Source organism: Cryptomeria japonica, chromosome 7 (assembly GCF_030272615.1).
Source record: "Cryptomeria japonica chromosome 7, Sugi_1.0, whole genome shotgun sequence".
Classification (NCBI taxonomy): domain Eukaryota; kingdom Viridiplantae; phylum Streptophyta; class Pinopsida; order Cupressales; family Cupressaceae; genus Cryptomeria; species Cryptomeria japonica.
This window is the reverse complement of record NC_081411.1, coordinates 610,372,118-610,398,529: the sequence shown is the minus strand read 5'-3', so window position 1 is coordinate 610,398,529 and position 26,412 is coordinate 610,372,118. Positions and strand designations below refer to the sequence as shown.

At 35.1% G+C, this 26,412-nt stretch overlaps 1 protein-coding gene across 6 annotated transcripts; it reads right to left on the bottom strand.

Moving 5' to 3' along the window:
- Positions 1-1,342: 1,342 nt before the first annotated feature.
- On the bottom strand, positions 1,343-24,815 carry LOC131045054 (probable inactive receptor-like protein kinase At3g56050). 6 transcript variants are annotated; one of them, XM_057978567.2, is made up of 14 exons: positions 24,389-24,815; positions 22,857-23,395; positions 22,530-22,662; positions 17,603-17,674; positions 13,806-13,949; positions 13,559-13,702; positions 12,206-12,301; positions 12,009-12,073; positions 4,571-5,077; positions 3,129-3,319; positions 2,759-2,891; positions 2,417-2,574; positions 2,077-2,295; positions 1,343-1,974 (listed from the first exon to the last, which is right to left on the bottom strand). In XM_057978567.2, the coding sequence occupies exons 2-14, from the start codon at positions 22,963-22,965 to the stop codon at positions 1,714-1,716; spliced, it is 2,232 nt and encodes a 743-aa protein (XP_057834550.2). In that variant the 5' UTR covers positions 22,966-23,395; positions 24,389-24,815; the 3' UTR covers positions 1,343-1,713. The 6 variants fall into 6 exon arrangements, with proteins under 6 accessions (XP_057834550.2, XP_057834555.2, XP_057834553.2 ...); XM_057978572.2 differs by having other exon boundaries at positions 12,206-12,295; XM_057978570.2 differs by lacking the exon at positions 24,389-24,815 and adding an exon at positions 24,181-24,291.
- Positions 24,816-26,412: the final 1,597 nt, after the last annotated feature.

Genomic DNA, 26,412 nt, shown 5'->3' with positions numbered 1-26,412 from the left:
AGCAACCATCACAAAAATCTACATTATAATATTGTTTTATTTATGGCATCAATGTTTGACGACATTTCCTGTAAGGATTTGCTTGTGGTGGCTTTCCTTATCAACCATGTGACAACCTTGTAGCATTCTAATGAAACTTTTCTTTTGGAATATAGTGAAAATTTTGAATAATGATAATAGAAGATGGGGCAACGACTTAGAAGAGAACCTTTTGATCAGCGTATACCTTAGATGGGCTATGACTAAAAAGACAAACTACGACAAAATGTTAGCAGCAATAAAAATAATTTACAGAATAATCACATACATGGCTAGGGCAGTTATGGGACTTCATTTATGAAGATAGATCAAGCGATAAATAGAGTAATAGATATTGCCTTTGACAATTAGGTCATTTTATAGTCAGTGAGTTCCTTTCAGGATGTTATTAAGGAAACTATCCTTCTAACTTATCATGTCAAAATATTTGGCCAAAAAAACAGTCTAGCATGTATCCATCGGCATCCAGCTGGCATCATAATAATAGAGACACTGATAAATGATCTGTTACATAGATTACTGCATTGAATGCATACATCTTACTAGTTAGCCATTAGCTCCAAAAACTGCATTTCTTGCAACTTCTCATGCTAGTCTATAAAAATTAACTCAATCATTGATACTTAATATAAAGCTTAACGGGTGCCCTTATGGAACCTCTGCATGTCAGGTACCTTCAAATAATTTACATATAAAGGTACACAAAAGCGGTACACAAAAGCGGTACCCTTCTGATTAATAGAAAGGTTGATTTTTTACAAGAACCAACATCCTGCCCTCATATAGAAATGTGTTGAAAGAGCAAGCAGACAGAGCCAATATGATAAGAGTAATTGATATTGCCTTCGACAATTAGGTCATTTTATAGTCAGTGAGTTCCTTTCAGGATGTTATTAAGGAAACTATCCTTCTCCTAACTTATCATGTTAAAATATTTGGCCAAAAAAACAGTCTACCATGTATCCATCGGCATCCAGCTGGCATCATAATAATAGAGACACTGATAAATGATCTGTTACATAGATTACTGCATTGAATGCATACATCTTACTAGTTAGCCATTAGCTCCAAAAACTGCATTTCTTGCAACTTCTCATGCTAGTCTATAAAATTTAACTCAATCATTGATACTTAATATAAAGCTTAACGGGTGCCCTTATGGAACCTCTGCATGTCAGGTGCCTTCAAATAATTTATATATAAAGTTACACAAAAGCGGTACCCTTCTGATTAATAGAAAGGTTGATTTTTTACAAGAACCAACATCCTGCCCTCATATAGAAATGTGTTGAAAGAGCAAGCAGACAGAGCCAATATGAATATCTTCATTCACATTACCAAAAAATGATTACAAATATGTGGCATATTAGAAAGTAACTAGATATGTGTCCGCCGAGGAAACCTTTTAGTAAGGTTTTTCAACTTGTAAATTGAATGAAACTTGGAAAAATTAGTACAGTAACGGACAAGATAAGCCTATACAGGACAATTTCAATAAAATCTAACAAGCTTGCTTATTGCAACAAGAATCCTCGGGCAATACAACAACTAGATAGGCATAAAACAGTATGAGAAAACTAGAAAGCTCAACAAAATCCTTCTTTACAGCTATTATGCACACTTCATACACCTCTTGGCTTAACAAACTAGAGGGGTTGTGATCTAGAAGTTATACTAGCTACCATCTTGGGAAAGAATCTCAAGTTCTGCCCACCATAGGGGGGATAATTTTGGACTTGCTGCATTTGGTGAGATTGATAGAACATCTCTTAATTTTGAAACAATTTCCTTCATTGTTGGTCTCTGTTGAGGATCTGGGTGAATACAGGACTGTGCAATCTCACATATTAATTGTAACTCATTATTCTGGAAAGATGTCAAAGAAGGATCTACCAAGTCATTCATCGTGTCCTTGTTCTGAAGGTATTCCATAGCCTGCAAATACAAGGTGGATGAATTCAGAAACAATTAAATAAAGAATTTGAACTGTTTTCTTGACGCAACATACTTGCTAAAAACAATAAATGAAGACTATACCCAATTGACAAGCAGGCCTTGATCTTGGGTATATGGAAGCTTTCCAGAGATAATTTCAAGCAAGAGAACTCCAAAGCAAAATACGTTGCTGTCACTATCTAGAGAATGCCTGTCTGAGAGCTCTATATCATCATAGCTATTAAGACCCTCACTTTCACTAGATAACTTCATTTGATCACCCTTAAGGGCAGCCTCTTTCCACAAATCAAGGTCTGAAAGCTGAAATAACCATCCATCTCAAACGTTAAAGAGGATTTGTGATGCCACCAATGAAAATACAGAGACACAATTTAAGCATATAGTCTTAAAATAGCAAAACATGCTGCCAAACTTCATATACCTTGGATGCGTAATCATCTGTCAAATAGATTGCATTAGAATGTAGGCTAGGATGAGTAACAGGGGGATCCAGGTCATGATGCATATATTGAAGACAGTATGCTACACCCATTATAATTCGCATTCTTGCTGCCCAATCCAAATGTTCGGCTTCTTTATCTGTTGAAAAATAAAATTTTAAATTTTGGTTTGGTTGAACCTCAAATAATCTAAACTTATGCTTTAAGGAAAATTTAAAAAAGGGCACAAAGATAATCTAAACATTTAGTTATACGAATCAAACAAAATTTTACAAATGCACCACTGAACAAATAGTAATGAAGTTTTAGTAAGAAGTACTCACTATGAAGATGTTCAAACAGGGTACCGTTTGGAGCATATTCAAAAACCATCATTCTTATAAATGGCTCCTCTTCCTCACAATACCCAACAAGATTAACAAAGTTTTTGTGGTTAATCTTGGAAAGTATTTCAATCTGCAGCAAGTGTAAGGAAAAGGATTAGACCAGTACTTCTTATATACATATAGGAATGAAAACCCATCTTAAATGAATTAAGCAGACTAAAATAATGCTCTTCATACAAATTGATCTCATAGAAAGTAAAAACTCTGAAGTATCATCCATATAGTAAATGGCATAAAGATAAAAATATAAGCAGAAAAAAGGAGAAAAAGCAGAGAGATTTTGTAAATCCATTAAGTGTGTTGGTACCTTTTGCCTGAAATAAAATTCTGAGCGAGGTGACCAATCCTTTGCAGATGATATTGTGGTAGAAGTTACAGCAATTTCAACACCATTTGAAAGAGTCCCTTTGAATATCATCCCATCAGGTGAGGAACCAATGACATTACTGAACTCTTCACAAGCTGCTTCTAAATCTTGTCGGTTTAGTTTAGGAACACCTGTGGAAGAAAGAATTCCATACCACCATTTAATCTTTACCTAAACTGTGACTTAACTAAAAAAAAGTAAGATTTGTTAATCTAAAGTTACACAGTGCAACACTGCAACATTTCAGTGACTTCCAAGTTTTATGACGTGTTTAAGAGTCCATTAAATTTACACCATGGTTAGCTAACATTTTTAATTAAGTGAAACTGCTTGAGGAGAAAAGCAAACTCAAACAATGATAGGGAAAGAACTGAATTCTGTTTGCAAGAAAGCTATCATGGATTAATTATAAGGCAAAAATAAAGGCACTAGCCTCTTCAGGAAACAAGTTTAACAGAGATCTAAAACTTTTGTGTATTTTCTTGGGTTTCTTCCAATCCATGATAAGCAAATGAATGTTATTAAATCTATCAATCCTCTTCAATCACCACTAAGAAACTTCATCAGGAAAATATCATTTCAAATTACAGGGCTCTCATTTATGAGCAAGATACTTCAAAGTTTTTTTTAGGAAGGGGTACTATTACTAATGCAAAATCATCGAAACATTCAAAATAAAGCAGATTAATCTGTATGAGGTAAAAACATCAAATAGGAAAGAAATTAAATGTTCAAAGTCTAAAACTTCAAAAACTAATAATAGTGAGTCCTAAAAGAAGATCATCAAGATGCATTAGGAAATTTGTTGCAGCTATCACTCTATGACAGATAAGTTAACCTATTTGATATTTCATAACATAACCACCGGCCTTAGTCACAAGCCACTAAACACCCCAAAAAACAACTGCTGCACACTACCCTGGAAATTCATATAATCTTTGATGCCCAAAAACCAATCCCACAATAAGTGCCTCGGACAATCACTAAAGATGCAAGCCTCTGCAGTACTGACGATGATCTTGGGTTGTGGATACTGGTTAGAAATCACAAGCTTGATGACACACATAAAGGTTTCATTGAAAAATAAATTACAATATATTAAAGAGAAGACAGCCTAGATTTTGAATTCTCATACTCATTGTGGTTTTTTAACTTATTTATCATGTTATTGTAAATTTAAAAATGATAACCAAGAACAACATAGGTACATAATCTTCTGCTTGCCAAAACTACTTCCGAGATAATAAGAATTTGTCATCTCTCTATGTGCTGCAAAAGTTTCAATGTTACCAACATCTAAGAATTGAAATTCACACGTAATCAGTATTATACTCTATAGATTAATAGTTACTATCATACCCTTGGAAAGAACTTGAACTGACCTGTAACAAATGCTTTCTGCAGCTGACCGCTTATACCAGTTTTCCAAGGCCTTATTGTAGCCACACTGCGGTTGCGAAAAATACATAATATAATGAAAGAAGTTAAAAGAAGAGATGCCACCACGGGAATCCCTATATGATAGACGTATGTCATTGATTTTCTGCTTGAGGATGAGGGTGATGAACCGGATAATGTAGAAGGTGGTGAAGGAAGAGAAGGTGCTAGTTTAGGCGACATTGAAGGTGATTGTGAGGGTGCAACCAAAGGTTCAGAAGGCGAGGGAAAGGGAGTTAAGGATGGTGATACCAGGGATGAAGATGGAGATGGGGATGGAGATGGAAATAGGGAAAAAGACGGTGCTTCCACTGCAGGTCCATTACCGCTACCACTAGTGAATTCTGGTGCTTTACGAATTGGAGTATGCTTATTTTCCGAAGCTGTCAACACTCCAGTTCTTTCTATAGTTAATCTCCATTCTCTTTGATGTGAATGCAGTCCTCTATTACCTGTGGAGCAGATTAAAACATTATCTTGGTCAATTCAGAGAGAGCATTTATTAAGAGAAATTTTTAAAATAACATTATAGATAAAATAATGTTGGAATTGGTAACATATTTATGTAGAATGAGTTTCTACCAAATCATCCTTCCCCTTAGGTAAGCGGTTTCTACTCCATGCTAAAACTAATCCAAACAATTCCAAAATGGAAGTATCTTGATAGAAAATTCTTAATACCAAATGCAATACAAAATTTTGGGTCATCATACCCTTGTCTTGACCAAGACTTCATTCTCTACCACATGTGATTTTCAAAAATGTTCATGGATTTGAAAAAATACACAGCCATAACCCAGGCCTTCATGTCACTCTTGAAAAAGTAGGACATAATTCTAGGATAAGCATTAGTACACAATAAGTAACTAGCACTCTCAAATATTTTAGTTCAGTGTTTGGCATGTTTATATATGTATTCATACAATTGATCTCCAAGCATGCAAAAAATTATAACAACATTAGGAAGTAGCTGAACGTTTAGTAACCTTTATCTGGTTAGGATTGAGTATACATCTTAGGGGTTCTCCAGCAAAATTTCAAATGCAACATACATTCAGAGAATGCTACTGCCTCCAATCATTTCTAGGAATTCAAACTGACTGAATTTTCTTAGCTTTGAAGCCAAGATTCAAATGTACAACCACAGGTCCTTGAACTATGTATATACTAAATGTATCATGGAATCGTTTTATTAAATCTTTTCATCCACTGCAATATAACTTTACCAGAAACATTCATATCTGTTTTTCATCTCAATAGTTGTTAACTTGTTATTACTCTTTCCAGCCATGGCAACCCAAGAACCCCATAGCATAAACACATATACCTATTGCATGTTATCTCACAAGAATTTTCCAGCCTTATACCACAAGCCTGTTTTTAAGCAAAATGTTATCGTCAAGCTCAGTGACCAACCCCTATGGCCAAACAATGAATTGTGAATGAGTCAACAAATGGGAGCTACAACATCAAGAAGTGCTTCACGAGAATTTTCTGACAATATATGATTGCCTATATTTTGGTCAAATTGTGAAAGACAATAATGATAATCAAACAAAACAATAGCTGAATAGTTTAAACTAACATGACTATTTTCTTTAAAGTGTGATGACCACGTTAAGAAAGAAAATGAAATCTGACGTAGAAAGGTTGATTAACAACCCAAGAACACATATAAATGAACAAAAGACAAACGTCTACATCCAGAAAATTCAACAGTGTCGTTTCTACAATAACAAACAAAATTTCATAACCAGGTTTTGGAATTATGTTTATCTATTCAAGACATGAGTTGTGGCCCTGCACCAAGTTGATTCTAGGTCTACATTAGCAAATATTCTTCAGATATTTGGCGCTGAAATATGATCCACAAGTAGAATGACCTTATTGTAGAGAGATTTATTTTGTATATCATCGTCTTTGGATATTTATGAACTATAATTTTGTTGAAATTTTGAAATAAACAGTGGCCGATGAACAACTTAGAAGTCAATTCCACAGTAACAAAAATTAAAATTTGCTTTCCATTGGTTTATGAACTGAAAACTTGGTAAAACAATTTAGAGTGAAAATCTAAGCAATTTAAGACCACTCAAAATTATCAATTACATATTTGGTACAAAGAAAAGTCGAAGTTCTCGGATGAGCCAGTTCCACTTGTGAAGACAAGCGCAGTGTATTGAACAGTGGTCCAGCTTGATCACAAATTCAGTTCAAAGAAGAGAACTATTTTATTGCGGTAATTTTTGGCATGTAATGGGGCAGCTTAGTCTATTTATAGATAAAATCCTTAATATAAGGATCTTTGAAAGCATCCTTATTTTTGCTTTATCCTCACAAACTGTTCCTAGCACGGCTTATTCTCATAATACGTTTCTAGAATAGACATGCTTTATTCTTGTCCTACTTTCCTATGAGAGACTTATTCTTTGCTCAGATAAAGCTTTTCTTCTGTCAAGAGCCCTATGTACATTGGGTCTATTACAGAGTTGTAATCATACAGCAAAAAGCTAAGAACTCCGTGCTTGATGGCAAGGGGGTTTGTCCTCCAAAATATTGGAACAAATTAGGCATGAATTCTATTGATAGAGTTTAGAAGGAAGGGTGCTTGATTCAATAGGATTTTGCTCGAAGTAATATTTTGATTCCCAGAGAGCACAAAAACATATACTTTGATTAAAAATGCTGGCCTTGTTGTCAGTATGATTCAGGGAATGTTTGGTCAACAAGATTGAAAAGAATTTGGTCTAATGTGTTAGAGCCCAAGAAAAAAAATTTAAATGGTTGTTACTGTACCAAAATATGGCTGTTGGTGTTTGTCTTCATGTTCCTGGGTCTAGAAATTGTCTAATTCGGGGTAACGTTGAGACTGTCTTTCATCTTTTTTTAATGTCCTTATGCTGAAGCTGTATGGCAATGCGGCAATGCCTTACACCTGATTAGTGTAAATGTCCTGAAAAGTCTTTTTAATTGAATCAAAGTTTTCAAACTCGGACTCACCACGGACTCGGCAAACACAAAAATTGGACTCAAACTCAGACAAGTGAAAGACTCGGCAAGGACTTGACAAAAAAAAACAAAGTTTTACAAAAACATATAAAGAAATTAATGCATTTAGCGAACTTAAGAGCCATAATTGAAACATTACACAACATATGATCTACAAACACTCAATATTTGAAATTTCATCATTCATACTCCTAGTTTCAAATTTTACAAAGTATAATAGCAGCATAAGTTTATAAATGTTTACAAAATTACATATAATGATATGTCCAAATGTGAAAAACAACAATGAACAAACTAAAGAGAAGACTACATCTTCCTCTTTCCAGCTCTAGTGAAAACCAAGGGAGAGATAGAACTAGAGAGTCTAGTTCTAGGAGTCTAATGTGGGTTCTCCAGCTCACCAAAATTAGGTTGAGGGTAGCACCACTTACTGGGGTCTGAGGGTGAAAGAGAGAGGGGTAGAGAGATAGGTCTAGATCTTGGGGGAGAGAGGAGAGAGTAAGATAGAGAGTGGTAGAGAGAGGGGATAGAGGAAAAGTGATAGAGAGATAGATAGGTCTAAAATTCGGGGGGCAAATAAAGTGAGTGAGATAGAGAGAGCGAGAGAATGCTAATAGGAGCCTACTGATTACTGAAATTTAACTAAGTCTGAAATTTAAAAGATCTTCTAAAACCTAGAATTTGCATTATAACCTCCTACAGATCTAAAACCACTCTCAAACATCCTGCCAATATATACATGAAATATAACTTAAAGTATAAGAAAGGAAATGTCTTAAATGTTATATTTCATGTATATATTCTGATGAAGAGAATGAGGCTGTTTTAATCTTGTTTCCTCTCCTCCTTCAAACCCTACAAACCTATTTTCAGCAAGCAACAATGCCAAATGAGTGAAAAAAGTAAAAAAAAACACTTAAAATTGTGGTTGGGCATGTTCAGTGAATGGCACGAGTCCAAGTGAAAGACTGGTGCGAGTCCACTCAAAAAACTCGCGAGTCCTTGGACGTAGGACTCGGCTTGTGAGTCCTTGGCGAGTTGACTCGGGTCGCCAATGGACTCGCGAGTCTCGGCTTGTGAGTCCTTGGCGAGTCGACTCGGCCCGCCAATGGATTCACAAGTCCGTGGCGAGTCCCACGAGTTTTAAAACTAGGAATTGAATGGTCTGATATTTTGTTTGGAGAAATTAATTGTGCTTCCCCAGTGCCTAAACTCTTGGATAAATTATGGCTTTCTTCCTCTTCTGAAGAAATGTGATTTATTCGGCCTTAAATAAGTAAGAAGATTTTCAAAAGGTTGTTGGAGGTTGCTTGCTCACTTCTCTCAGGAAGTCACCTTCTCTTTTGTTGCCTCTAATGCAGCCTTGCAAGTGGATAAGAAGAAAAGTTCTGTGAAGAAATTCTTGAAAGTTGAAAGAGGTTGTTTAAATTCCTGATTCTAGCTCTGGTTAGTGGGGTGCTGCTTCTCAGCATATTTAATATGAAAAAGATGCATTGTCTGTTCAGAAAGGATTAGAGGCTGTTCCCACTATTGGCAATGAAGATGTTCATAGTATTCCTGCTGGGTCTGTCCCATTCATTCTTTTGATAAGGGTAAGGATATTGTTCGCACTGAATTTGTTTGTAGTGGTGGTGCTTAGGTGAATGTGGATTCCTCCAGCAGTGAGGATGATGATGCTTCAACTCCATATCTGGTTTGTTCGCATGTACCCAAACTCTTGGATGCAAGAATGTTCCTGTTCGCTGCTAATTCTGATGTTGCTTAAGGAATGTTCTTGATAGGCATCTGTTCATGTTGGTTCGTTTTGTAATGATCAGGTTAATAGTGGTTTTGGAAGAGTCTTGTTAGTGGCTTTGGAAGAGTCTTGTTAATGGATACCAGTGTATGCAATAGATGACCTTTTCTATGTAGTGGATGGCCTTTGTAATGGTCTGATCTGGGCTATTATGTAAGGGTTCCTTTTTGTGATGGATGGACTGGCTGGTTAGTCCTTTGATATATGTTTCACAATTGGTGCTCCTTGGGAGTTTTTATTTGCCCCATTTTGCACTTTGGGGTTGGTCTGATGGTGTGGGGCTTGTACGTTGATGCTCCTATGCTATATTTGTAAATTGTATAGTATTTCCAATATTTATTTATTTTAACTGTTTAAATTTCCCATCGAATACTATTTCTAACATATTATGAAGTTCTGATTTTATTGATTAATTATTTAAATCTCCAATGATTGATTACAAAGAAATCATATGAACTTCAAATAATTTCATTTTCAATTGTACCACTAATGAAATTTCTATTGTCAATGTTAATTCACCTAGTAATATTTAACATTAATCAAGGCAAACTCAAGAATTGAATTAAGAATGCAGATTCGAGAGTTTAATAAACATGTTGGAAATTTGAACCAAAATGGTGTTGCCAAAGCCAATTTCAGAGGCAATAGCCATATTAACATCCAAGGCAAAATGGTTTTCTTAGGGTATTAATACCCCATTAGATTCCAACCAGGCTCAATGTGATCAAAGAAGTTGTGTAACTAGTAGTGTTGCCAACTCTAGCAAGAGAGAGAGGCTAGGAGGTTTGCATGCACCACAATACAAAAAATTGACTGCCATTCTGTCAGGTCCAAATCACTAGGACTAAAGTCAAAGTGTTAAAGTAGAATGAAAGTGTATCGACTAAGCAAGAGCCATCTTAGCACAAGGCATTTTGTGAAGGATCATTTGCAAATTTGCACCCAGCTCTACTTGAAGAAAAAATAGGGCAGATATATATTAATATCAATAGTTTTGAGTTTTTAAACTATAACTTGAAAGACTCAGTGCATATGCTATACAAAATCTCTTGAAAGAAAAATCAATAGCCAAATTCTCAAGGTTTAATGACATAAACTCTAGATGGAGGTATTGATGGAGGTATTAGATAAAAGCTTTTGATGAAAGCTATGAACCAGAAGAGGGTTTTGGAAGGACACTTATCCTTGTACAACAGTAAAGAACTTAAAACAACATGAGACCAGAACCTGCAATGAAATAAGCCTTAAAACCAATAGGCCCCCTAGAAAACAAACTAACTCACAGCAAAGGGCCAGCCAAAACAACAATCAAGGAGGTTTGAAACCAAATCTCACCAAAGATCCAAGCCTGTATGGGGATCTATCCTGCCTTTTTTCTGAAGAAGGTCCAAGCACAACCAAAAGGACAAACCATAGGCTCAGCATCTGGTCTCCTCTTGTCCTTAATGAAAGACCCCCACACATTCACTATGCACCACACAACTATAGTGTTCAAATCCTTCCCTTTGTTCCTCATAACAGAGATTTTTTTACTCTCTAAAGCATCTAAAACATTCTGAATCTCTTTCCTGTGACCAGATATATACCTTTGTCAGGTTTCCTATTTTCATTTAACTAGCAAAATCTTACACCTTTTGAATGAATCAGAAACTTTGAACTACCCTTAAATGAAAATATATCCAATGTGACCAATGTCATCCCTATTAACAATCTGAATGTGAATCTTGAACAGGATAGCAGAAACAAACAAACCCAAAATATCATACGCCACAAGAACAATATCTATTTGCCAGGGCTTCAACATCTCCAAGTTAACTAAAAGAAGGCTATAATACAAAGAGGATTTTCAAAATCAAAAATGAAATGTATCTAAGAATATCAATAGACTATTCTCCCTACCAATAAAATGAACTTTATAAACAATGAAAATAATAACTTGATGGACTCATTTGTGTTAACTTTATCATGAAGACGGACAATTTTAAGTTCATTGGTGGTTTAGATATATAGCTGGCCCTTTCCAGCTGATCCGGTTAAATTCCAGTTACCGCTGGTCATTCAACAATTTAAACATATTCAAAATATTCATTAACTTTTGCTCTAGGGCATACTACGTTTCATTTGCATGCATTTTCATTGAAGCAATATAAATAAACCAAATAATATGTTTCATACATTCTATATGCACTGGCTACAACTAGGCATAATAGTCTATACCAAGTGAACTAAAAAAGCAACAATACGAGTAGGATTTTCAATTCAAGAAATAAATTTAACTTAAACAAGCTACAATGCAAATAGGATTTTCAATTCGAGAAAGAGATTTATGTAAAATTTGGATCAATTGAATAAACATTCTACTTTGTGTTGTTTTAATGGAGGCCACTGATCCCAGGTCATTGGTGCATTAGGTGTTCATCTTGAACTTGCAAAAGAGTTTAAGTTTGATTCCACTTACACCTGCTTGATTAACTAATTGCTCCCCACAAAACCTTCAAGTACTTTTACTTTTGACCATGACACAATCCAAAGGTAAGCAGAAACCACAGAATAGTATTATAGGAAATCACTGTGCATACCACATTCTTGCTGAAGGCGCTGCTCTGATGTTTGATTATAGAAGCAATTCCATTTGAAACTTGAGCTGAAAATAAAAAATTGTTTCAGAACAGTACAGGCATAGGAAACTATTCCATAAGTACAATTCATATAGCAAACAATTTTTTGTCAACCATCAAACCAGCAAAGACTTTGACAAAAAGCTTTGAATGCTCACCAGCTTAAGTGATCTAGACACGCAGGAACTTCTCCTCCAATGTAGTTGAATGAAAAATCAACTTTCTTAAGGTGCTTCAGGTCACATAGACTGATGCTACAAGATCATAAAACATCATTTAACTGAATCATGCTGATACTCAACTAATTGCACTCACAAAACTGTTCTTCATGAGACAGATAAATTTCATTTATTCATTCCCAGATCCTTACAACCGATTAGAGTTATTTGGGCATTCTAAGTTCTAAAGAGTGCAAAATATGCAGTTTGCAAGGGTGAGTGTTAACCACAAGACATAAACAGATAAAAAATTAAAAATCCACTATGCTCAAAACACAAACTCTGAAGCAAAGTTAGCACATTCTTGCAAACTGTTAAAGCTTTTGCACCACAAAAATGTGTATTCAGTATATATTTGTACAAAACCTTAAAAATCAAATAAATAAACAAGTGCAATTTGAGTGAAAACCTGAGCATCATAGTCTTCTAAAATCTAATTTCCTAGATTTTTCAAAGCACAACATAATTCAACATATGAAAAAAATTGCTACTAGACTATATGAGCTTGGGTTAAAGATCCCATCAAATAGTGCAATGCATTAAGGAAGGATATAATTTACATTCATTCACCTTAAAGTTACAACAATGCTAATTAACAGAATTTGTAGTGATAACTGTGTTTGGAAGAATTGGTAATCCTTGATGTTTTGGGTTTGAACTTATGACCCATTTTCAGGAGAATAAATTGTATGGTGCAGAAGAGTGCAACTCTGAAATTCTTAAAAAGATCACCCATAATACAACCAATAAAACAGCTGATACCATTAATATTGAGTTGCCTACTCCATTATCTTAAATTAATGGTTTTTGGCATGTACGCATGTACATAGGAAAGGTTCCAATAGAAAGTGACCAGCAAGCAATGTAAGTTCTAACCAGTCAAGAAGATATCCAATTAGTTAAAGGGTGTTAATAAACTTTTTAACAAGCAAGTCCAGGAAAAAAGCCTATTGATCAGGGGACCCCATGGTTGACTCAAGATAATCCCCTCATCCCTATGTACAGCAATGGTTTTTAAAAAACTAAAAAAAGGAATACACTTAATGGTACACAAAATTGAAATTTACAAAAGCAACAAATCTGCTTATTCAAGCCATTTTAATGGAAATATCCTATAAACTACTTGATGCAAATACTCTATGCCTAGCTATATTTCTGTTAGATATATGAATCAGCAAGTTGAGAATAGATTAAAGCAAATGTATCACAAAACGTTTATTGCTTACAATATCTACTTCGTGAAAGCAAAAATTGTTCAAGAAAGGGAGTGCACACCCTATGAGAATTGCATACCTTTTGCCAAGTTTTCGGATTCTTTGGTCAAATCCTGGTATAACACCAGACAATTGGTTTCTCTCTAGATGTAACTCAGTAAGTAAATTAAGATTGCCAAGCTCGGGAGGAATGCTGCCTTCAAGTTCATTGTTACTCAGAAGACTGCAAATACGATAGCAAACAACCACAATTCAAAATGCTGTGAGATACATAACAATATCTACTTTCAAAAGTATCTCACAATTGATGTTAGCCACCAACTTACAGGCTTCTGAGGGTTGATATATTTCCAATATCAGATGGAATCTCCCCAAACAAACAATTGTGACCTAAATCTAACTCCTCCAAGTTTTCTAATTCTCCAAGCTCTTTTGGAATGGTCCCATAAAAATTGTTACGGAATAGTATACTGTATCATGACAAAAAACAGAGTGTAAATGTTCTGATAAGCATCAGAGCATAAAATCATAGAACATAAATTCAGTGAGCTTCTTTTCTATAACAAAAGAAATGTAATTTTCAACTATACATTTAACTCTTCTGTAATTGCAAAACACACAATTTGACTAATAGTACTTTTTGAAAATCTTAACTCTGTTATAGCATACTTTGCACACTTTAAAGTTTAACAATCGCTGACTGAAAATACTGAAGACTATATAGTATATTCATAAAGCCAAACCATGTTACATAACATTATACCCTTTTATATTTATTATGATGAGTAGACTTGAATTAATAATGAAATAAAATAGTCACTAAATATCTAAATTTGTTATGATTACACAATGCAAAAGGATTCTTTTTCATAGTATGGTGTAAACTATTTCTGCTAGTGTTTGCTATTAGATATTGACCTTTGCTTGAAAAATAACTCACCAATAGGCATGTCATATGGGGGAGTTCCTCCACAAGATTTATCAACCTCCAGAACCATTTGAACATGACACAAGTCCCTTAATATAATATCAATATGATACTGCCAGAAGCCCCCTCAATATAAATCTGATAAAAAGCCTGACATGTATTAAGTTATTAACATTAATCACAGCCCAACAGTAGCTCTGCTACATGTTAACTTGGCAATCAACATCCATGTATCTCCTCTCCATTTACAATCTACTCTAAGAAATGAAGTAAATGTAGGGGAAACAGACTGCCTTGCCGTGGGGCATGCTTTCATGATTTTGAGGAACATGTCAGATCATCTCGTCATCTTCATGCTGCTCAATGAACAACCAAGGCCTCTATCAACTTAATCTCCTCTAATTTATACAGATGTCTGAAATTCTATCTCTTACCATTTTATGTTCAATTATATACAGGTATTGGAGATGAAAAGAATGGACTTAAGCTTCTAAAGGTATTTCATTGTTTATTTCTATCTCTGTTCACTGGTGCTCACAATTGTGGCACTGCTCAATTCTCTGTATTTCTTGCTGTAGGTAACCAACCACAACATTCTGTCTTTTAATATCTTTTAACAGCAAATGTTGGACAACAGTGGTGGCTTTGAAAGGGATTTCATACATTTTGTGGCGAAGGTGGTGTCACTTGGCATTGTTTGCATCATATCTGTACTCTTCTACAACCTATTTGTGACCATATACAAATGACAGGTTTCTTAGTTAATCTATTAAAGGAGGCTGAATCTTCAGAGGGAAAGTAACTTTTGGATCCCAGATTCAGATCTACTCTGATGTGCAGATTCTGTTAAGTGCATCCTGCCTTTCACCTTGACATTTAATGCCAAATATCAACATAGCATTTTGTTGAATGTTATGTTTCTAAGTTCTAGAGAAATGTTTTAAGCTTTCAAAGATATCAGATTCTTATTTATGTTTTCATTGTTTTCATTCTGCAGTTTGTGAACCAGGCAGCTCCTCTCATCTGCTACATTTTCAATATTTTAAATGTAAAATTGAAGGATATTACAAATTGAATGTTTCTTTATTATACATTGACACCATCTGCATAAATTTTATAAAAAATGGAATATTTACATATAATTTGTTATTTAAAGGACCTCAGTATTATAAAGAGGTATTTCTAAAAGCATTAGAAAATTATATCGTACCTGGCTTTGTATATGATCTCTAATACAAAAAAAAATAAAAAAGCAAATAATAATTCCAGACTTTGTGATTTTGTAATATGTAAGGGTTTGATGAGAGGATAGGATGGCACAATGCAGCTATATATTTGGCATGTACTTGTTTTATTCAACATCATAGGCCAGCTGTACATTTGGCTTGTACTTGATTTATTTAACATCAATAACTCCACCTTGTTAATTTAAAACAATACTTATGTTACTGAAGCAAATGATTTTTAAGCACGGCCAATCAGACGCATGGGGTCTCAAACCAAGTGGCCAATAATGAGTTTCACTAGCTCAATTTGAGAAAAACTTGTTAATAAAATCCCTCTTTTAACTGCACAGAATATATGGAATAAAAAAGTTTTGAACCTATATAACCCCTTCTTTCTCATTTGGCCTCTCAAGCTTCATGCTTTGCAAAGAATAGGCTCTTGAAACCATAGATGCACTGTTGTCATTCAAATTAGACTCCCCTATATATGTACGCACTGATGTCTGTTACTTCAAAGAAACAACAGGCAATCTATATTGTTCTTGTTTAGCAGCTTAGAGGGCAGTGACTTGAATTGCACCTCTATCCTTTTCTAGGTATGGTTACTCCAAAGTCTTGTTTTCTTTTTAGCTTCCAAAATAAACTCACCTTAACATTTTTCTTCTTCATCTGGTAACCTCTTTTTTTCAGTTTTTCAGATTTTCCATGTGTGATTTGGCATTATTATGCCATATGTGCCATTAGTTTTATTATACCTGTATTTGATACTTTTTCCAGATGAAACACCTATTTTAATGGTTGAAACTTAAATCCATTATAGGATCATTACATATATATTGAAAAAATACTGTTTCTCTTGCTTTGTAGTTTGAGAGATTTAAATTTTTGATTGAATATGAAGTTTAGTATTGTATCTCATTTTCACTTTTGCCCATCCTGTCATCAACAATACATATAGCTAATTGTCTATATTAGCAAAATTATGCTTTAGAATGCATAAGAATTAAGTTCATTCAATGAAATACATTTTAGCCTTAAGCTATAATCACTGAATATGCTACAGTAATACTTGCTGTTTCTGGCTTGCACCATTCATCAGAAAGTCTAATGATCAAACTATAAAAGCTAAGAATGCCCACTCTCGTTGAATCTTTCCTTCCAACTTGTATGCTTTTTAGGAATGTGGCTACCCTCCTGCTTTTAAAGGGCAAAATGCAGTTTTGTAAAATTCATTATGCTTAATGCATTTCTCTTTTATCAAATGTGTGTGTGTCTAATGTTACCTCATGTTTCTTGGCTACCCTCTTGCTCTTGTAAGAGAAAAAGCAGTTTTGTAACATTTCATTACAATATATTTATGTCAACTTTAAGTCTTTGGCTACACTCTCGCTCTAAAAGGACAAAATACAGTTTTGTAACATTTCATTACAGTTAACATAGTTCTCTTTTCTCACAAATTTGTATCCAATTTTGCCTTTTGGTTCTTGACTATCCTCTTGTCCTTATAGGACAAAAAGCAGTTTTTAGCATTTCATCACAGCTAATATTTGTGTTGCGTTTTGTCCTTGGCTAACCTCTTGCTCTTAAAGGACAAGTTGCAGTTTTATTACATTTTATCAACATTAACTTATGTCTCTTTTATAAAATGTGTATGTGTGCCTGAGTGAGTGTGTAAGTGCATGTGCACAAGCACACACCTGTGCATGCATGCGTGTCAAAAACATTGAGAGAAAAAAATACACTAGGACATAAGTCAATGAATTTTCAAACCAATAATACAATTCAAAAAAAAGACAATTATTTCAATGATAAAGTTTTGCCAAAGAAAAGATATCATGAAAGATATCCTGAAGCATGAATGATTGTACAAATTTACCTACTTTTATGAGAAAGCCAAAATATTGAAGATGAACAACTAATTGCTCTAGAAAGCAGACAAAATTTCAATCACAGTTTATCAAGTGCTTACAGCTTTTGGAGATGGATGAGCTGCCCAAGCTCAGGAGCCAAAATTCCTTGAAGAGATAGCTCTGCCAACTCACTGCAACCATAGAGAATAATATATGACTCTCATGTACAAAAATAACCAATGAGTCTTGTGCTAAAGTTTTCATTTGCACTACCATAAACATTACTTCATGCATCTATTGAATGACAGGTTTGGACTTCCTTGATATTCAAAATCTACTAATGTCATCAACTATTGCATATGAGTTGGAATTAATAATGAATCTAATTTTCTTTTTCAAAAACTTCCTTGAGCAATCTCAGGAATCCATAACTGTAAACAAAAACATCATTCAATGTGTATCTTTTGTTAATGGAATTCTCTACCTGGTACCATTTCTATATGCACCAAAGACAACCAATCTCCAAAAGCACCTATGAGATGTCAGTTGTGACAAGAGAGTCTTGCTCCTAGAATGATAAATCCTATAAAACATGGGTTTCGCAAAGTGTGCATGGTGACCAAATGGCCAGTTGTACTCTCTGCCAATTTCAAAATAAAGTTACATGAAAATTTAATGTGTTATGTGACTTTTAAAATGATGACTTCTTACTAATGTTATTTAAGTGCCACACCATACGAATATCATGACCTCGTGTCTGAGAGGAGTTATACATGTGCTTCAAGAAAAACACTTTTATTTACTCAGAAATAAGAAATTTAGCAAGTCATCTCACATAAACAGAGGGTGCAACTTAGTTTGAGCCAGATAACAGTCAAATTGTATAATTGAATAGTTTGAAATTCAGTTAATTATGTAATTCTCTATGAGTGTGTTACTTTTACAGCACTACAAATGTACAATTTCCCACTATAAGTACACCTTAACTTTCCCAAAGCACTGTCCAGATTTATAGTTAGATGGATAAAGGTATTCACTGCCCAAGGGTACACTGATTTTTCTAAAGCTTATCATGCCCAGTTACAGTTCAAAAACAGCCAACATGTAAAATGTCACATCCACTACAAGAATAACCAGTGATCAGTCTCCCAAGTGGAAATCTATAATCATAGAAGAACTTGGTTCCCAAACTCCTATGCTACTGGTTATTGGCAGAGACACCCCAGAGCCAGGTACAATTCGCTGTGAATTCAGATTTTAAAGTGGTCCAGTGAGGGATATAACCAGGGTCCTGTTTTTGCCCTATGGGGTTGTCCGAGGCAAACCCCCAGCAAATCCATTAGACACGTTTTTTAATAATTCAGGTTAAGTTTTGGGTCCAGCAATTCACAATATTTTTCCTATATATTCAAGACTTGAGTAAATGTATTGCATGTATAATGTTTATATATATGTATATGTATATGTTGTGTGTACATATATGGATCTATTTTCAAATAGAGCAAGCTTTGTTTATTGCTGCCTCAATATAGAACTTATTGTTTTTTTAACATGGTCCATACTGTTGGTGTTGGAAATAAGCCACACCCGAACCGACGATGGACTGGTCCAAGAGGGGCCAGTAGCTCAGTGGTAGAGCACTCCAGCAGAGTATGAAAGGTCCTAGGTTCGAGTCCTAGCTGGTCCATGTCTCAACATGGTATCAGAGCCAGGTCCAGGCTAGGAGCCCCAAGCACACGAGAGGTGTGGCTTAAGGGGGGGTGTTGGTGTTGGAAATAAGCCACACCCGGACCGACGATGGACTGGTCCAAGAGGGGCCAGTAGCTCAGTGGTAGAGCACTCCAGCAGCGTATAGAAGGTCCTAGGTTCGAGTCCTAGCTGGTCCATGTCTCAACATATACCATTATTATCGAATCAAGCATGCTTGCCTGAGTGGACTCCAAAGGAATATAATTTATTGTTAACTGGTATATTGCAATGGGAATGTAAACCATTGAAGATGAATGCAGCATGATTTCAAACCTTTTTATCACATATCTTACATTTATTTTTCAATTTATGGTTTGAAGTATTTTCAGGAAATATATATTAGACTATCAAAAAAGTCAAATTACCTTTCCATGTGCTGCTTCAAGACTATTGAATCTTTGACCATGATTTTGTTCAAGCTTGTTTTTGAAACCCCACAATTTGCAAAGAAGAAATAATGAAAACATATGAAATCAAGACTTGTACATATACCAAATCATCAGGAGTGTAAAGCTAAACCATAACAATTCTTATAGACTTTCATCTTCAAAGGAAAAAACGTGGTAAGATCCATAATCCTGTAATGTCCCCATTTTGAAATAGAATTTAATGGTAAATAATAAATATTAATAATAAAATTAGCATTTAAAAGAATAAAATGAAAATGAAAATGAAAATATAAAAGAATATAATTAAATATAATTAAAAATTTAATTAAGTTAATGAATGGACAAAAGGCATGAAATGACAAGTTGTGACTCTCCCAAAAATGGGGTATAAAAGGGGAGAAGAGAGCCTCATTTGAGGGGGGATAATTTGGGAATCAGAAATGCAGATCTAATTTAACATGAAGTGCAGATCTGATTGTGAAAGGTTGTGTCCCTTTCAAAGGGCGGAAATGATGAGGAGTTGCACTCTTTCAAAGGGTGCTAATGGTGAAAGGGTGTGTCTCTTGCCAAAGGGCATACATAATGAAAAGGTATGACCCCTCCCTCACATTGAGAGATATAAAAGAAAGGAATCAAAGCATCCAGTGAGAGCAACCATCAATCAGATCAGATCAGACCTGTTATGAAGTTATAGACCGTCTGCATACTCAAACAAAGCATATATAAGGCTGGTGCATAGGATGATCTAAAAACAACGAGCACTATACAAAAAGGCACATTTAATAATTGCAGAGCAGCGATACCAATCCAGGCAGAGATCTTATTATATGTCAATGCAGCATTAGCATGTTAGCAAATGGATTAATGAAGTGATAAGAATTGTGTTTACATTAACATGTATTAATAATAATCCTTGATCAGGTGCGATAATCAACAGTAGATTAATTAGTTAAGGCAAAAGACATGATATGAGGAGTCACCACCTTTGCAAAGATAGTGACTGTTTGGAAAGACATAACTTTCCATGTAATTGAGGGTTTATATACAGCATAACAACCACTCAAAGGTAAGGCATGGAACAATGCTGGAAGAGGTGAACATAATAAAGAGATTGAATCTGCAACTATTGTTAAGATAAGACTATATTCTGGTATGAAGTTTTGTGCATATTTATGATAATATTCTCTGCATACTATTATCGATAGCAGATCGATGTTATGATCGTTCACTGCATGTATTCTCCAATCTGCTCTTTTCTGACTCGTACTGTGTGATCTATTATGATCAATATGATAGAATAATAATGTTAAACTAAGGGAACTTGTAACCCCTACAAGACTTATAAATTGCAAACTCATTGCTTAATGTACATGGGACCCTCTCTTAGGTACACCACTCCATAGTGGATGCCTAACCCCTGCCACATGGAGCCAAGAGGGATGAAGCATCTGCTCTTGGGCTTAAGAGAGGAGGTGGTTGTGATGAGGGGAAACGGCGATAGGACACCTCACTGGGAACGCCACTCCATGATGGATGCTTAACACCTGCCACATGGAGCCAAGAGGGATGTAACATCTGCTCTTGGGCCTAGGGTGGAGAGTCTCCTGGACACCCTATCCAGCTAGCCTACCCTAGTACACTAATAATTGGATAATAAAGAATGGCAACTAACCTACAATCTGATTTTATCTAAGAAATATAATACTAATGGTAATTAATACATTAAAGAATGATATCGCTCAATCTAATTCATTAGTATATGTTTCAGTTTATATGTATTACTTCATGTGTTTCTCTAAATTTCGTGTTGCAGGAAAACAGTATACAAAGGTACTCCCATAAACTTGTATACAAAGGTACTCCCATAAACTTGTATACAAAGGTACTCCCATAAACTTAATTACCTATTTTAGATTTGGGTGAATTTAGGTTAATTTAAAGTATAACTAATTAGGGGACATAAAAAATCTTGAAATGCGCTATTTGGTCTGGAGAATAAAGAACTAGAAAGCTAAATAATGGTTAGACAATACAGAAATTATAATTAGACATCTTCTAGGTTTCACAAAAGAAAAACCGTCAAACACATCCCAATAAAATGACATAGAACCACCCTCCATGTTCTAGTTAAATAACCAAGTTTTAAAAACATTCCCAGGTCTGAAAACTAAACCGAGAGTAATAGACTACTAGTCTTTGGCATCCATAGTCACACTTTTCTTTAGGAGAATTATTCAGGGATTACAACAGTACCAACCAAACCTGTACAATTCTGCTAGAAAGCAGTGAAATGGCCCAGTCGCTTTAACAAAATTCCTTAAATCACATAAATTGATGAATAACTGAAGAACAAGACTTTGTAATAAGCATCCTATGATAATTCTAAGACCCTTCGGCAAAGAATTGATTTGAGCTCCTAAGAAAATGATCTATATATTTCTGACAAAAAGAGTGAAATGGCTTTAATCTGTTTAAAAATCGAAGCAATATTAAATCACACAAATGGGCGAATGACTAAAGAGCAGGAGTTTCAACGTAGCGTCCTTTGACAATTCCAGCCCTTCTCCGAGTATTTATTTCAGCTCCTAAAAAATGGTTGTTTTGAATTCTGGGATGAACTCTGACGCATGTAATGGAAGATATATCACACCATGATATTTGCTTCTGGCTTTAAAAAGCACAGGTGCCTTTAAATCTTAGTCTTATTTCTCAATAAAATCATCTGCAAAAATTATTATGGAACTCTACTCCATGTGAAGAGAGTTCTTGAACGCTAAAAGCTTATGTGGAAATTATGAAATGATATTATTTCTAAATGATGGTAATTAGGTACTTGGGATCGTAACTACAGTACAAATTATGTTCAGATGATTAAGTTTTTTATATGAAGTTTTTTATATTTACTTACAGGGAGACGACTTTCCCATCCACACAATGCACTCCATACCACTTGCAAGGATCTTCATCATAAGGATTCCAATCTGACAAGGCGGTGTATGGATCCCTGTCCACACGACCCCGAAATGCCAACAATGCCAGGCCTGCATCCACAATCCTCTAGTAAGTTTTTCATGTGAGAGGCCTAACACTAAAAGGAGCTAAGAGGCCATTAATAAAAACATTGTTAAATTACAGCAAAATTGTGACAGATGCCTGTTTAAAGAACAACTACTAATTTCATCTCCTAAAATAACAACAGTCTCCCAACAGTGCACCTTTGTTATATATAGCATACCTTCAAAATTAAGAGACCAACATTTCTGAACAGCCAAATGCAATAGCAACACCATATAGAATACTTGGCAGAGTTGAAATCTGAAACAACTCCTCCATATACATTCCATTTCCTCGTTTGAATAATCTCCACCCCTACCTGCTGGAATCCGTAAATGCCTCTTTAGAAAACTTGTCCCTTATTATTCCTCGAAACCAGTTGGCTTCGCTGTTATAGAAGTGCTGCAATGTGTTTGATGCCTTTATATGAGAACAAGGTACGCTACTTTATTTTCCCTGGTGTTCTTCAAATTCTCTATCCTCTATCTGTGTTTCAGCTGAGAAATTAGCGTAATCTCAAAAACGCTATAATATACCCAATACCCAAATCTGGGATCTCCCATGTATAAATCCAGTACAAGTCAATCAGTAGGACGAAAGTTTGTTGCTTCAATATCTTCGTTTGACCTTTATTACAAGATCACAAAATTAATCCATCCTTCCACTATATTTGTGTTGCCCAAGGAATCTATGTGAAGGCCCTGCTCAAAGTTACATTCCCTGGCCAAGAAATGCATAAAATCAGTAATTACTTCAAATTCACATGCTCTAATTACGCATCAATAATAAAAATATAGCAAAACAACCGCAGACCGCAGCAGCATCCTGGGCGTGATCAGAAAATATTGCTACAGTCCAAAGCGAAAATTTAGAGACAAATTTGAAAGCCGCATAAAATATAGCGAAATCCCAGATTCGGAAATCTTTAAATTTAATGGTGAAATGGAACCACGATATTAAGACACGTGAAACCAAAGATTTGTTCAAAGATAGCCATTGCAATATCTGACCGCATAAGAATGCCTAAAAATGGAGAAGATTCAAAAACTTATAAGCTACAAAAGGCCTGTATTATTTTACGCGGACAGAAGCAATTTAATTCCAGATAGATCCAAAATACTTCATTGCAATCCATCCTTACTATCACGAAACAATCACCATAGTGTTTGATCAAAATGGCATCAAGCTACGCTATCTAAACATCCTTCTACAATCTACTGCCAACGACAAGATGCTGATTAAGCGTTCCAACTTCTACTACGGAAACACCGATTCAGACACTTAATCTAAAAGGGCCAAAAAAACGAAGTTAAAAAACTATTATGAAACAATCACCATAGTATTTGATCAAAATGGCATCAAGCTACACTATCTAAACATCCTTCTACAATCTACTCCCAACGACAAGATGCTGATTAAGCGTTCCAACCTCTAACTATGGAGACACCGATTCAGACGCTTAATCTAAAAGGGCCAAAAAAACCAAGTTAAAAAAAAGTTTTGACCTCATTCAATTTGTCACCATGAAAGCTCCGATTCAAACCACCACTCTACATAAAACTTGTCCAAAACCAAATAGAAACTCAACAAGAACATCACACCCACTTAAAAGGTTTTCATCCACAGAAACCTTACCGATTACTCATCTCGCAACATTTTATGAAAAAACATTTTAGAGCCTTTAATCTAAGAACGCAAAACAAAAAATCTTACCGATCAAGAAAATAAAGTCAAGCTGAATATTTTCAGAAATTCAGTCGAAGACGGCAAAATGAAGGCCCTGGCGTAACTCCACTAGACGTAATTGCACAGGATTATGCTTCTTCAAACTCGCGTGAAACCTCTACGCGCAAATAATCTCCTTGTTCAACAAGTGTAAAGAAACCTGTAACAGAGGCCCAAGTGTGAGCTGAAAACTACCAAAACCGTGTACTTGACTGGTCCACAGTATATAAATTCTATTCCCATGAGTTAGGTGATCAGAAGTAGTGATCAGCGAGGTTGAGCAGCTTCCAGGAAACGACACCATCGTCATCATAATAGTATTCGTCCTCCCTTTGAAGCATTCGCCGCCCTTTCCGATTGCATTCTCTTACATTCATTTTTTTTCGCCGCCTCCTTTGAATTCCGGGGAACAATTTTGCCCTTTTATCTCTGGATGTTTTTTAAACAGCCGGCCGATCATTTTGCCCGCCTGAACCCGTCAACGTCGGGCTTGCCGATGACACGGGGACAAATGGTACCGTCAAATAAGGACGCGTATCAATTAAAGTATTGTTTTCTTTTTATATTTCTTTTTTTTTCCGGCTTTTTTAATTTCCTATTCCGGTGCCACATATTTTTGGTTCATTGACCTTTGATTTAGCCTCCTTTGAGTATTTTAATTAAAGGAGTGTTGTCCTAATGCATTTGGAAATGACTCTTTTTACTGTTTAATAATTCCAAAGTTCTTGTTAAATTCCATCCAACTCATTAACACCCTCCTTTTTTAAAATAAATGTTATTATCTTAGTGGATTGCTAAAAGACTAGGAGGTGAGGTATATATTTAAATTAAAAGTTATTTTTGGTAAGGTAGTAACAAGTCATAAGAAGTGGTCTATTGAATTAACCACAATCAGAATTAGTCCAGCTCAAAAGATGGGGAGGTATATATTTAAATCAAAAGTTATTCTGGTTAGGTTGTAACAAGTCATGAGAATTAGTCGATTGAATTAACCAAAATATGATCTGGCTGAAAAGATGGGGAGGTATATATTTAAATTAAAAGTTATTTTTTATCATATTGTAACAAGTCACAAGAACTAGTCTATTGAATTAACCAAAATTGGATCCGGTTCAAAAGATGGGGAAGTATATATTTAAATTAAAAGTTTTTTTATTCTAATCTAAAACAAACTCTAGTCAACATGTCTATATGGGCCACATTTTTGTAACAAAAGTTTATTCAAATATCAAAATGGAACCAAAACTTTCAAAACAAACTTGCATTCTATAAATGTGAAGAAAAATAAAGTGAACTTCTTAATATTTCAAATATTAAAGTAACCACTAAGCTATGTGTCATTCATCAATTGATGTAAGTTAACAAAGACTGAAATTTTAAGCATTTATTAAAATGGAAATAAGATGGGCCTATTAATGGGCCTACTCGGGTTGATCCAAAGAATTGTAAAGAGAAGGTGGAGTGGTTTAAAATGACCGAAGGGTGGTATAGGGTCAATTTTGATGGGGTGTTGAAGGGCAATCGTGGACCATCGAGAACCAAATATGTGGCAAGAGATTGGGAGGGTAATATATTAGCAATTGGAGCTTCAAAATTATCGAAGGGAAGAAATAATGAAGTAGAGGCACAAGCAGTAATTCAAGCTTAAAAAATGGCCAAACAATTAGGCCTTCCAAAAATACAATTAGAGAGAGATTCTTTAATAATAATAAATGTAATTAAAAAAGGTGAAATTCATGTGTGGAAATTAAATAAGTATGTTACCGTTGTGGTATAATTACTTGCAACATTTGAGGATTTTCAAATTACACATGTGTTGAGATCGAGGAATGAAGTAGCGGACAGGTTGTCCAAGTGGGCGTTCACATTTAATGATGAGGAGTGTGAGGGTACAATGGAGGATTTTTAAGATTTTTGAGCTTGATCACTAAGATTGTTTGTACGTCGTCATAAGCGGAAGTGATGATGAGTGAGTGAGGTGGTTGAAGTGATTTGGCAAGGGTAATTAAGTT